At 36.2% G+C, this 14,796-nt stretch overlaps 2 protein-coding genes across 4 annotated transcripts in view; one reads left to right on the forward strand and one right to left on the reverse strand.

Annotated features, from left to right (window-relative positions):
• LOC137488715 (uncharacterized) overlaps nt 1-14,796 on the reverse strand; it is a 731,364-nt gene that overhangs the window by 624,446 nt on the left and 92,122 nt on the right. The window lies entirely within an intron of this gene.
• The window catches only part of lpgat1 (lysophosphatidylglycerol acyltransferase 1), a 92,906-nt gene that overhangs the window by 46,173 nt on the left and 31,937 nt on the right, over nt 1-14,796 (forward strand). For 2 of the 3 annotated variants that reach the window (XM_087297307.1, NM_001029958.1), the window contains 1 exon segment: nt 11,394-11,520. In XM_087297307.1, the coding sequence (XP_087153433.1) occupies nt 11,394-11,520 (127 nt within the window). 3 annotated transcript variants of the gene reach the window in all.

The following is a 14,796-nucleotide window of genomic DNA, read 5'->3' on the forward strand; positions in this document are numbered from 1 at the left end:
GGTGTATTGGGGGGGGGGCAAAAGAGTCAGTGTGGGGCAGAGTTCAGGAGGGAGACAGCTCTGGGGAAAAAGCTGTTCCTCAGTCTGCTGGTTTTTGTCCGGGGGAGCCTGAAGCGCCTGCCGGAGGGCAGGAGAGAAAACTGTCTGTGAGCGGGGTGAAAGGTGTCCTTCAGAATACTGCGTGCTCGGCGCAAACAGTGTTTCTTCTGGATGTCCTCTATGGCTGGCAGTGTGGTCCCTGTGATGCGTTGGGCAGTTTTCACCACCCGCTGCAGTGCCTTACGCTCAGCAACAGAGCAGCTTCCATACCAGACTGTGACACAGTTTGTCAGAATGCTCTCTATTGTGCAGCGGTAGAAGTTCACCAGGACGGCTGATGAAAGCTGGTTCTTCTTCAGTTGCCTTAAGAAGAATAGGCGCTGGTGAGCCTTCTTGATCAGGCTGGAGGTGTTGGTGGACCAGGAAAGGTCCTTTGAGATGTGGGTCCCCAGGAGCTTAAAGGATGAGACAGGCTCAACGGCCATCCCATTGATGTGGATGGGGTCATGTGAGCCTGTTCGTCCCTTTCTGAAGTCCACAATGAGCTCCTTGGTCTTGTTGGTGTTAAGGAGCAGGTTATTGTCGGTGCACCAAGTGGCCAGATGCTGTATCTCCTCCCTGTAGGCCGTCTCATCATTGTTGCTGATTAGACCAATCACTGTTGTGTCATCTGCAAATTTGATGATGGTGTTAGATCTATTAACAGGCCTACAGTCAACGGTAAAAAGGGAGTAGAGGAAGGGGCTCAGCACACAGCCCTGTGGTACACCAGTGTTGAGTGTGACAGTGGTGGAGCAGATGTGGCCTGATCTAACATTCTGAGGTCTGTTAGTCAGAAAGTCCATAATCCAGTTGCAGAGTGATGTGTCGATATCCAGGTCTCTGAGTTTGATCAGTAACTTGGAGGGTATGACAGTGTTGAATGCTGAGCTGAAGTCCACAAACAGCATTTGTGCATAAGTGTTTTTATTGTCCAGGTGTGTGAGTACAGAGTGCAGTGCTATAGAGACTGCATCATCTGTGCTCCTGTTGTCACGGTAGACAAACTAAGGTGGGTCCAGTGTGGATGGCAGAGAGTCTTTTAGAGAGTCTTTTAGGAGTTATCTAGAGTTAAACAGTTAAGTTTTACCATTTTTGAATCCATTCATCTGATTACCTAGGTGCCCTTCAAATCGGACTAGATCTTTATTATCATGCTTTAAAAAAATAATTAAAAGAGTTTAGATAATTTTGCAGTTAAAAGCTTTACTCCTCTGTAGTTACATTGTGTACTAAGCCTGACAGAAAAATTCAAAGTAACCTAGTAATATCAATGCGCCTGCTGTGGCCAGCAAAGTGTCTTGATAATTACGCCAGAATGAGAGTATAGGTCCTATTCATATTGGCCTAGAAAATTACAACTTCTCAATTCTTGTTGGTCTAAGTACACAATGTAACTCCAGAAAAGTCTAGCTAGTCTTTATCTTTTTTTTTTTTTTTTTTTTTTGAGCGAGATGCTAATGGTCTAATCCAATTTAATGATGCATGCTAAGCTAAGCTAATAGTGCTCCTGGCAAATCCGATGTTTGGCTGAATGATTAAAAGATGCTAAAACACAACTGTTTAACTTTATCTAACTTGTAAAATGAGCCTATTCATGCAAATTTTTTTTGTTTGTTCTGTTTGTTTTCTTCCAGCTGTATAATTTTTAGCAGTAATTTTGGCAAGATGCTTTAGATGCTAAATGCTCTGCAGGAGTCGCATCTCCAAATTGATCTCCTTTAGTATTTGTGCAGCCATCAGAACACTGTCTGCACAATACATCCACTATCCTAAACAAATTTCCTTTCACTGTTGGTCTTTAATTCATTTAGAGTGAGTTGCATTTCAATTATACGTTGTGAATCATTCTAATGCCTCTGTTATTTGGAAGAAGGTAGTAATTTTGACTTAAATACAGTGGGTTTTTTTCTACAGTTGTATTATTTAGTTAACATTTTTTTATAATTTAGTCATTCTGTTATTGTGATGACTTTTTGGCTAAATTAACTCTGATTAATCACACACTTATTATAAAATGTTGTTAGGGCATTTACTATCATCAATTGCGATATCAAGCAAAGTGAAAAAGATTTTAAAATTATTCTTAATTATTTTGAATACACTCCAAAACATGTAAATCTAATGACAAGATAATTTGAAAAATGTACATTTCACACACACACACACACACACACACACACACACACACACACACACACACACTTACACACTTGTTTCGACTTGTTTTGGCATATATTAAAGGTCCAGTTAAAAGACCCAGTTAAATATATATATATTATAAATATATAATTTTGAATTATGAGGACAGAATGTATGGCCTCATAAACCACCTCAAAACTGTAAGACAAATCCAATTCATCATACAAATTTGTGTCCTAATAAACCACCAAAACCAGTACACACAATTAATTTATTATTTTTGTTAGCAATAATGATATAAAATAGAAAGTAATAGATATTTGGCTAATACCTTGATTATCCTATCAGAGGAGAGCCTTGTCTTGAATTCTATCTGTGCTGTTTCTAAAATATTTTTGAAGCAACATATTTATATACAGCTGAAGCCCTTTTTTTAACATCCCGCACCATTTTACAGTTAAAAATAGTTGTGCTTAAAAAAAAAAAACATTTGTTCTGTTCCGTTCTGTCGCTCTCTGTACAACTGTTTTTATCTTTTCCAAAGTAAACACATCTAATCGGTGTCTGGTGGCTCATAATTACACAGAGCTTTCTTAATACTACCTTGTCATTCAGACAACACAATGAGTAGTTGTGATGAATGGGAACGAAATGTTTTGCATCTCCATAATTTAAGCTGTGGTTTATTCCATTCATGCTGATAATTTTAGTAGCTTAAAATGTGTCTGTGGATTCAGTTTGTCAAGGTTTAACTCATATCAAGTGTAACTTTTCTGCAGTTAAACAGTTTACTATTAATATGCAGCAGTAACTATGTTAGTTTGTTGTACTCTTCTATCAAAATCTTAGGGCTTACTCGCACTATGCTATCCGAACCATACCCAGGCCGGTTTCCCAGATTGTTTGAGAGGTGTAAATGCTCTGAATCAGGCTCAGGCAAGGTTCATTTTGCCGGCCCTGGCCCAGTGTGAAAGAGGTGTGGCAGAGCACGGTTCACTTGGGCTCAGGCAGAATACGCTTGTAGTGTGAGTGCAAAGCACACCTGAGCTCCAAACTGAAGACGAGACGTGACTTTTAAGGCACTGTTTAATATGGATTTATTAATCATTCATAATATTAAATGAATGCAAGTCGTAGATTATTAAAGGCGCAAACCCCTCACTGCACAACAGCTGCACCTTCAGCAAACCTCCTAAATGACCTTATGATTGTTTGTGAGCTCCAAAAGTAGCTGATCTGTTCGACAAAAATATTTGACTGCGTGTCACCGCATCCCAAACATCTAAAACAATATAAATAAATGTCCAATGTGCTGAGCAAGAAAGCTTCTTAAACTGAACAGCACATTATCGATGACGTAAGCGTGCTCGGGCCCGAATGCAATGTGGTAGGGTGCTTTCACACCTGTGAATCGATTCAGTTGTTCCGAAACAGAGACCACAAATGTTACATTGTTGCTCTTTGCTCTTGGAGCTGTTCGCTTTCACACTGCAAGGTTTTTAATCAGACCAAAAGAGCTTAAACAAGTCACGTGTGAGTTAACTCTTCTCACATTGGTCAGAGTGTCAGGGTTTATTTTGCAGCGTCCCGCTCAGCTGTCAGGAGAGGTGGTGGTTTGGTGGGGATTGACAAGGTGCGCGAATGCGCGACGTGTCTGAGGAGAGATGCGGTGAGGAGGGGTGAGAAGGGTGCGCGACGATGCCTATTTGAGGACCAGGAAGGAGACGCTGAGTTACTGGGAGATCATCACTCGTTTGCGGGCATCCGGAGACTCGCGAAACTTCCTGCCCTACTCATAATTCTCTCTTCATATAGCCGTATGTCTATTACATAAAACACTGTGATCTAACCGCGCTCGGATCAGATCGCTTTCTCACTGCAATCGAACCGCTCCAGGGTTCGTTTCAATCGAGCTGAGACCACCTCACTCAGGCGGTCTCGGAGCGATTACTTTGGTGCAGAACAAAGCGCGATTGCCCTGTTCACATATGCCAAACGGACCGCGCTAACTGGGCAAACGAGACAGGTTCCGAAACAAAAATGTAGGTGTGATAGCACCCTTAGTGTGGGTCGTTGGGGGAGACTAGAGGGGGGACAAGCGTTCTTCGGCCCGGTTCAAGGCAACTGTACATAGTGTAAGTACGCTCTTAGTCTCTTACTTAATAAGGTTAGAGTTGTGGTTATATAATTTAAAAGTTGTAAGTGCTTCCAACATGATTTTTAACTGCAATACTTTGCTTAAACATTGCTTAAATAGTGCTGCTTCAGATTTGTGATCTGTGTGGTGATATATTCTGTTACGTTGACAAGGCATTTATATCAAATTAATATATTTCAGTGTAGATACTGTAATCCACAGTTCAAGCAGAAAGTGGTTTATTCTGTTCATGCAGATAATTTTAGTGACTTAAAATGTGTCTGAGGATTCAGTTTGTCGAGGCTTAAATAATATTAATTGTTACTTCTCTGCAGTTAAGAGTTCACTTATGAGATGCAGCAGTCACCTTATAACATTGTCGTACTCTTGTATCAAAGTCTTAATCTTTTACTTTATACAGTTATGGTTAGGATTGTGGTTATGTAATATAATAGTTGTAAGTGCTTTCCACATAATTTTCATCTACAATACTTTGCTTAAACATTGCTTAAATAGTGCCACTTCAGATTTGTGATTTGTGAGATGATCTTTTCTGTTATGCTGACAAGGGATTTATATCAAATGAATATAGTTTTATTGTAGATACTGTAATAAAATTACTTATCCCGTAAAAAAAATTAAGTGATTACTGCTTTTTTTTTTATTTTTATTTTTTTTTTAGGTATTTTGAAGTAGAGATACTTGTAATGTACTTGCCCTAAATGGATGGTTCACCCAAAGTACTTTAGAATATAAAGAAAAATAATTTAAATACCATTTTAACAATGCAAGTGATTATTAACTTGGCCAACACTGATATTGCTCTAATTTTCTTTCATGCTGTTAATAACCCACATGTCTGACTCACTCTTAAAATGAAATGCAAAAAAAAAGGAAATTAGCTGTAATTTTAGGTGTCACAATATATATTGCAACAGATTAAACATAAAATAAAAAAATAAAGATATTAATAAAACAATGTTGCCTGTGTGACCTGTGCACTACATTCTAAGGCCATAGGAGATAATTGCAGAATTTAATTATGGATGCAAAAATACCCCTTTTCTGTTATTAAGTATGAGTCTGAATTAGGGCTGCTCAATTGTGGGAAAAATCATAACCACAATCATTTTGGTCATAATTGTAATCACGATTATTCAAAGCGGTTATCAGTTGAAGTCAAAATTATTTGCTCTCCTGAGAATTATTTTTTTTTTTTATAAATATTTCCCAAATGATCCTCTGGAGAAAGGCTTATTTGTTTTATTTTGACCAGAATAAAAGCAGGTTTAAATGTTTTGAAACCCATTTTAAGGTCACCTTTAGCACCTTTAAGCAATATATTGTTTGATTGTCTGCAGAGGAAACTACTGTTGTCCAATGGCTTGCCTAATTACCCTAGATAAGCCTTTGAATCGCACTTTGAATCTGTTTGAATAAATCAGTTATTAAAATGAGTGATAAAACTATTGTTCAGAAATAAGTTGGACAAAATAAAACTTCTTTCCATTGAACAGAAATTGGGGAGGAAAAGGGCTGCTAATATTCAGGAGGGCTAATAATTCTGACTTCAACTGCATATATACAATTATTTTCCACCCTGCAAAGGAAAGAAAAATAAATACAATAGAATAAAAATATGAAAAAAACTGTAAACATCTTTACTGTAAGAAAAACACTTTAGCTACAAAAGTCCTTCAGTCAAGAGCAATAAGGGATTTTCTCCTTTTGTTTGATTAATAAGCATTAAAATAGGCGGCAGTAGGAATTGCGTGCTGTCACTTTAATAGTTTCTCTTTCACGTGTCTTTTGATTCTCAACTCGTTTATTTCACAAATGAGGGTTAATATGAATTATCACTAAACACCGTGTTTTGACACCTATTTGATCATTAAACTGCTCACCTTAAGATGACTTTAGATGTGTGTGCTCTCCTTGTCTCGAATGAGAGCACATAAGCATGGAGTCTTTCGCACTTTTAAGAGCAACAAATGTGTACAACTGGAAAGGGGCTGTATATAATGCATTAATCGTTTATCTTGATTAATGGTTTTTCATAATCGTTAGAAGCTAAAATCAAAATCGATATTGGATTTTCGATTAATTGCACAGCTCTAGTTAGGATGGAAGAGTAAAACTAGTTTGGGCTTCTATTGGAATCAATTCTGAGTCCTGGTTCTGGAATCGCTTCCTCACTAACACTATTTAAATTAATTCTTCTTGAACCCTGCGAGTAGTGAATAAGCTGTATAAAAAAAAGTGCATGCTCAATCAAGTGCATGATTTATTGCATGCGTTCAACGTGAACATTGCGTGTCTGAAATGCATGTGCACTGAATAGTTTATGAACAGGATTTAAACGGATTAATTTAATGTAAAAGGATGGTCTGTTATAGCAGCAACTTTTTTTATCCAATAATTAGGGCTGGGAGATTTTTTTTTCCAGATTTTTATTTATTTATTATTATTTTTTTTTTCAATTAATTCGAATGTACGTTTTAAGACGATTAAATTTTGAATCAAATCGAGAAATCACGATTTTAAAAAAAAATGTATATTTAATGCATTATAATGGCACCAATGCGCTTTGGTTCACTCTAAGAAGCAGGAAGCACACCAGAAGCGCCTCTCAGCAACGCGTCGCGCAGCACCACGCTGCGCCATGCATTTTAGAATTCTAAACAGGTTTCTATACACACACCAGCACCGCCCAGCCACGATTCACAGTTCATATTTCAGCCGCGCCACAGAGCGCCATCTGATTAGTTTCATGTTAAATATCATGCGAATGTGCGCGTCTGGTGTGTGATAGTTTAAACTATCATGTGCACGTCGTGTCGTGACGCTTCTGGTGTACGACCTGCTTGACTGCCTGTTAAAGCGTGAAGTCATGTAGGATTTTACGTGTTGCATTAGTCTGAGTCACGTCTGTGTGGATTGTCAAGACATATTCACTCATCAAGTCGATAAACTTGATCTCAACATGTGAGGACGTAAAAGCCTGCCATGTGAAAAACTGCGCCAATCTTTTGGTTTGAACACGAGCAGAGGTGAGGGCCAGTAGCAGTGAAAATGGAAGTACCCGCCCCCATGATGTCATTTAGCGGACCTAGTTGAAAACCAGACAGATCAGGCAGCATAATACAGAGAGTGGAGCAAAGCGCATCGAATGATCTGTATTTCAAAGGGGGAAAAAGAAAAATAGATTAAATATATTTATTTATATTAGACACACATCTGGTGCTTGTATATACTCCTGCTATACGTCCACAACTTCACACATTGGGTTGAATTAGGCTTTACAGTTTCCATGTTCAGTCCTTTTCTTCCACTGTATCTTTTTAAGAAAAAGGCAGCAGCTTTACAACCTGTCATTTAATCTGAAGAAGACAAAGTCAAAGCCGAGCTGACAGCCAATCTTTCCCAGGCTCAGCAAAACTTGCAAAAAATACCTTTGTGTTCCTGCAACTGCAATATTTACATAAATATTTCTTATTCAAATCTTCAGAAACGGTATTTAACTTGTGAATTTGTTTTACATTTATTTACACCTTGACCGATTTTTGTATGACATGGCCATTAAAAATACAATGTTCCTTAACCAGATGGTTTTTCAAGTTACTTTTAAAGAGAATGTTACTTCAGTCATGTTGTTGCAATGTTTTGAGAAGACTAGTAACACAATTTTAAAAAATCAAAATCGTGAATCGGTCAAACTTTATAAAAAACCTAGATTATTTATTTATTTATTTTTTTTTTTGCCAAATCGCCCAGCCCTACTAATAATGTTGTAGAATTTGATTTTAATATGAAAGTGAGACAAAGCCCATAGAATCCTACATGTTGCTTTATGTATTCAAGTACGTCCTAATGTGGACATTGTAAATTTCTGTAATATATATTGTGTTTATTAGGTGCAAATTTAAAAAAATCTGAAGGAGCTATATATGACCTCTAATCACCATTAGCAAGCAAGAGTTTATCATTAAATTTAGTTCTTTTAGACCTTTCATACATGCGTTTTAAATACTCCTGCTGATCAACTATCACAGACGCATCACTATAAAGTTTACACTGCAACCCCACTGAGAATATTTTTTTTTTCCAAATATTGACAAACATTCTAATTTGGATGTGTAAAATCGTGTATTTTGTCTTTTGAACAGCTTACTCATAATCATATTTTTTGGTCTATGAATGTGAAGGGTGCCGCTATGTTTAGTCTACGTTGAAGGAGAGATCAGTGGATGTTTATGCTCATGTTATTATGCTAACATGTTTATTCATAATTGTCTTCCGAAATACATGAAAGTAAGTGGCTGTTTAACTGGGAGAGGAATAGAGTAAACGTTCTACTAACATAAACAGTGTTTATTAGGCCTGTGCAATATGAGTAAAAGAGATCACCATGATTTTCTTGAACAATATTGTGATTTCGATTTTGACACACACAGTTTTACATTGTGAATCTGAAGCATGTTTCCAAAGCAAAACAACTAGATCTTTATCACAGACCTGTAATAGGTCTCTAAAACAGACATAAGGCAAAAAAAATCTAAAAATCACCTAGTAAAGGTGTAACAAATTAGTATGTACATTGGGTACTAGAGGTGTGAACCTACTCTTGTCTCACGGTTGGGTGTGGTTATGACTATCATCCCATCAATTTGGTTCAATTCAAAATCATTGTGCATTAATGATGCTTTCCATACACTTGTGTATTTTACTTCACCGCGCAATAATTCAGAAATATATTCATATATTATTTGTAATACAACTTTGTCCTTTAATACAAACAACATGAGCATTTATAGCAAATAAACAAATGTAAATATCCCGCCTTGTCGAGTGAGTTCTTACACTTCTATGGTTGGTCACGTGCTTAACAGAAAAGGCTGTGATTGGCTGTGATCTGGCGCTGTTCACTAAAGATTGACACTTATAAACAGCAGTATTGATCACAGCTGATCCATGATGGACACGTAGGAAAAAACTCTGGAGACAAGTGCTTGTTGTCAGTGAAAGACTGTCCAGCTAACACAACCAGTAAACAGTGCAGAGTTTCTTTGTTTTAAAATCTTGGAGTGTTTTAGTTACACGCGGTCGCCTTCTTCGCCATAGTAAGCAAAATCTACTACAATATAGCGCATATGAGATGAATGCCATCAAAACCTAATAACCGGTTTTGATTATAACTGAACCAACACAGAATTGTCCGCATCGCTGTGCACCAAAGAAACAATTACTTTTGACACTCCTATTGGGTACCTAAAGTAATCCTACACCAGAGATGTTGACTTTGATGTTTTTGGGCACCAAGTCCTCCTGTGCTGAACTCATCATCCTTGTTATGCAGGGTATTTGTCATTAAGCTCAATCATGGGCGTAAATCTGATTTAACAGTAGGGGGGACAATAAATATAAAATTTCTTTCCAGCATTTTTTGAAGGGGACACAAATAATACAGCCGAATTGTACTAATAAAGATATGTCCCGCTGTTAAAAATGGTTTCATCATTATTATTATAGCATGGAGACTACGTCATTATGATTATTTTAAAAGTTTTTCTCAGGTTCAACGACAAAGCTTGTTAAAATGACCGATCATATTGTAAATCAGTGAGCCTGTGAGGTTCTTCTGCTAAACAGCCACAACTACGAAAACATTAAGAAAAATTGTTCACCCCTCAAAAGAATTGTCATTATCCCTTCAATAAAGCACAACACCCTTACCTGACACTGAACATCTGACTGACCCTGCTCTGCCTGTTTCTCAATCATTTATTTCTCCTTTGCCTGTGATTAATATTGTGACATTGGTATTTTCATAAGCACTCATTCTTAGTCAAATTGCCTTAATATGTGAACTTTTTGTACTTGGCGTTTAGCTGCACTGAAAAATGATCTTATGTCGATTTTCTCTGTCATTTTTTTTTTGTTTTTTTTTTGTATTTGCCAATACATGACACTGCAATGCAAGTTTATTTATACTGTAGCACATTTTATACACAATGGTAATTCAAAGTGCTTCACATAAAGAATGCAAAACTATCATAGCAATAATCACAACAATAAAGACAAAGAATTAAAAAAGGTAAACATTTTAATTTCAAATTAATTGAGTCACTTAAAACAGAATAGAAACTGATTATACAAAAAATACTGTGGGGTTAGTGTGCACAGTGTAGCACAGTGCTCATTTAGCAAATACTCAGCTAAACAATATGCTATTTGTGGTCTTTAATGTTAAGTTAACATTATGCCAAGTCGTCACAAATAAACAATGCATTGAAAACGGCTTTAGCGTTAGCATTGTTAACTAGATAAGTAATTTTAATCGCTAATACAGCAGACTCATGGACAATTACATCTGTAATCAGCATTTTTGCCACAACTAATTCATGAACGAGTCTGTATTAACTGCATTGAAAAGAATCGCTTTATTTAAGGTGGATAAAACCCCCTACTTAACACAGCCGCAGCCACACACCTGACGTGTGCGTGTGTGTGAGTAGGTGAGATGAGGGGAAAAAAAGCACACAGAACCACTTTGAGGAAAGGGAGGGGGAACTCAACTGTTTCTAAATGCATTTTAAATGATAATGCAGTCTTCTTTCTACTTTTAGACAATTATTTTATATATATATATATATATATATATATATATATATGTATACATGTATACAGAGTTTTTTTTTCAAGAGGCGGTTCAAGGCTCGGATGGGAGGCGACATGACCCCCCCACCCCCCCCAAAAATAAAATTATCAAATTAAATTAGCATTTGATGACTTGTTCTGAATGTCCAATCACGCCGGTGTGATCACAGACATGAAATGGTTAAACTGGGAAAAAAATCTCTTTGCTGAGTTGATGGAAATTAATCCAAACTTTTTAATCGATTATCAATTTGGTTCTTTTATAATAAATTCCTAGCCATAAAACTAGAGTTTTTTTTTTTTTTTTTTTTTTCATTTTACTCAAGTTAACTTGGCAAATGTCTTTCTCTTGCTTGATTCTGTGTTTTTCCATCTTCAGGTAACAAACCTAAAGGCCTACAGTGGGTAATAGACATGACCATCGCCTATCCTAATGCAAGACCCATGGACATTCAGACATGGATTTTTGGCTACAGAGATCCAACAGTCACGCATGTACACTACAGGTAAGAAGACTTACAAGTCTCAAAGGTCCAAAGTCTATTTAATGAGTTTGCTGTACAGAACTTTGTTACACTACGCCTCAATCAGGCTGTCCAAAATGAAAGAGTTAGATTAAAATGATGTGTTTGAACGAACTAACCATTCTCTTAAAGAATAAAGTTCAAGAACAAAGAAGTGAATAGTATCTTTGAAAAAATGTTTAATGGCAATCGTCAGTCAGTCAACTACAAAAGACTTCAGTTGTATCTCCAGCCTGAGGGACTTTTTTTGCACATGGTGCGGTTTGTTTTGTGGAGACCTTTTTTTTTGTGGAACATTTTTTTTTTTTTTTTTATCTTAGTAACCTCAGCTATGATTCCATCCACATATTTTTATGCACTCTTTGAAAATATGCGTAAAATTTGAAAACATTTATTCTGATAACAATATATATGTGCATAAATTGTGAGTCAACAAAAAGTCATGTGAATGTTTAAACAGGTCACGTAATTACAAAAATGGGTGCAATGGGACGATGTTGAAGAAATAAACCAGCGGAATGATTACATTGTAAAATATCTGAAATTTTTTGGTCATTCTAAAATCTCTAAGTCAAAGTATGTCATCAAAGTGGTTCATTATTTTATCTCCATAGCTCTCCACGTCTGCTCCCAAAGAGCCTCCAAAAGCCACTGCGCATTTGTTTAGTCTTAATTAATAAATTTAATCTTCATCTTTTAAGATCCGCAGTGGCTTCTTCTACCATAGCAAATTTCATTTTCTTTTTGATATTTGACACCACTGTCAGGTCTTGATGCCCAATTCCGATTTGTTGCCTATATCTGATTTTTTGCTTGTCTGTTTACACGTTCTTTTAATTGTGACTTGTATCAGATTCATGTGTTTACACTTGCCATACAATTTACGACATCACCCATGCAATAAAGGTGTGTTTTAGCATCTGCGCCACACTAGCCACAATGTAAGAAATTGTCTTGCTTTTAACTCGAAATATGCGAAGTTCGCTTAACTTTAAAATAATATTGAGGAAGAGGAGGGCTGTCGTCGCAGCTTGTTTTCTTTGGGTAATATATAGTGTCCAAACAGATTTGTTTCTGTAGGACCCTTTAATCTTATCTTGAACTGAGTCATCTCCCCACAGGGCAAGAAGGCAGGTAACTTCTGCCGTTGACCACTGACCGCTATACCCCTCCATGCTTCCTCTGTTGTTTGTGTTTACTGCATTGGCGTCTCCACACACGCTCTTCCATCTATGTCATTAAACTGCTGAAAAGTACCACATTGTCGCAAGTTTAATGACATACAAAATTGAATGCCTCAATAAATCTGAATTGCCCGTTTATGATATAGTCACATTGTCGCAAATCCAATTTATATCTGATTTATTTCCACATATGAAGCAGGCCTGAAACCAATCTCTGAATATCCCAATGCATGTTTTTTTTCGTGTTTACATGGTCATAGAACAGGTCCGGTCAGTGTCACATATGAGCAAAAAAATCTGAATTTGGGTCACATTTAACTGGCAGGGTAAACGGGGCCTTGGTAAACTATGACATTTTCTTTATATTAGTGTACATCATATTAGTGGACGTAAATCATATTAAAACAATATATATACCATTAATTTGTGTTACAATACTATACACGCTGAAGTATTGTGATACTAAGTCGTATAGCAATACTGTATCTCATAACTAGGGGCAGATGGAATCTGCGGATATTTTTTGCCATTTCTGCAGAGAATTTCGTTGAAAATCTGCAGATTTATGCAGAATGATTTTGGGAGTATCATAACTAAAACCTTAATATATGAAATAAAGTAATACATTTTTAACTTTGTATTTAATGTTTAAAGTGCAAATCCAATAAAATCAACTTTATTTGGTAAACAAACAAGGTTTTTCATATAATATATCTACTAAAAGACAGAAAATATTACTTTACAAACTATATTGTAAATAAATTATATAAATATGTATATATTAGTCAATAATATTACTGAAATTAATTCAAAACATAAATAAATGTAAATTTACAGAAGTAAATAAACAGAATCAATGATGGGCTACAAATCTGTGGAATTCTGTGTGCACAGATTCCATGTGGCCTACTCATAACTCAACTCTATGAAATAAAGAAAATTGCACGAAATACTATGTTATAATAGGCCTACTCGATTTAATTCATAATACTTATAAAGTATTGTATCATGACTTCACCTAAAATATTTTCTAGATAACTGACAGACAAAAAATACTTTAAAATAAAGATACAAATAATACTGCACAAAATTAATGACAAAAAGAGTATTTTTCCAAGAAAATTAGGCTATATGATTTGGCCTAAAAGAGTTTCAATATTTCCTGTTGCTCTTTTTTTTTTTTTTTTTTTTTGTCTTGTCTGGTATTTAAAATTTTACGTTTTGAGTCGTTCTTTTTAAGAGATTGTTGTGGTTGTTGTAGCTACTAAATTATATTGTCAGGAACAGAAATGAACAGATTTAGACGTGTGTTTAAAATGAACAGTCAGAAAACGGGCAATAGGCTACCATAAAAGGTGCAAATTCTATACAAACGTGTGAGCATTTTAGTGACTTTTTCACATGCAACATTATTTTCTAAAGATAAACCATTAATGACGATCGTTTTAAAAAATAGTGGCACTGCCAGTATTTTGGAGCCATATTATTGCGATTCAACCATAGTACCGGTAAACCGTGCAACTCTAATTTATATATTTACTTATCTATCTATATGTAGATATGAGCAAAAAAATAAACTCAATGATTGGCTAAAGCATCTGCAGATTTCTGCTGACGAAGATCCCATCTGGGCCTATGACTAAACAGTTAAACAGTGGTTATCTTCTTTCTAATTCATATTAATAGAGCCTTGGAGCTGAATATGATATTCTTTATGTCACAATGGTTTTAAGATATAAAATATGCAAACTGTACTCCTTGTTTAATAGCGACAAGGCACTGCACTTTTGTGATCTAACTACTAAAGGTTAAACAAGTGCAAGAGATGATAAAAATGATTATTCATAATCTCTTTTCCATCCTTCCATGTGTCATTCCCCATTTCTGAAGCAAGTTTAAGCCCTCTGTGATTTTAGTGCCAGGTGGATAAGTGGTCACTCTGGGTCAACAAACCGCCGGAGATATTTTTTTATCCTCTCCCTGCAAAAACTGTCTTTTATTCTGCTTAGCACAGTACGCTGATTCAGTCACTGCTGTGATTTATGAGGGCCTCAACCGTTTACGTGCTCATCAG

The sequence above is a fragment of the Danio rerio genome, chromosome 20, assembly GCF_052040795.2.
Source record: "Danio rerio strain M-AB ecotype USA chromosome 20, GRCz13ab, whole genome shotgun sequence".
Lineage (NCBI taxonomy): Eukaryota > Metazoa > Chordata > Actinopteri > Cypriniformes > Danionidae > Danio > Danio rerio.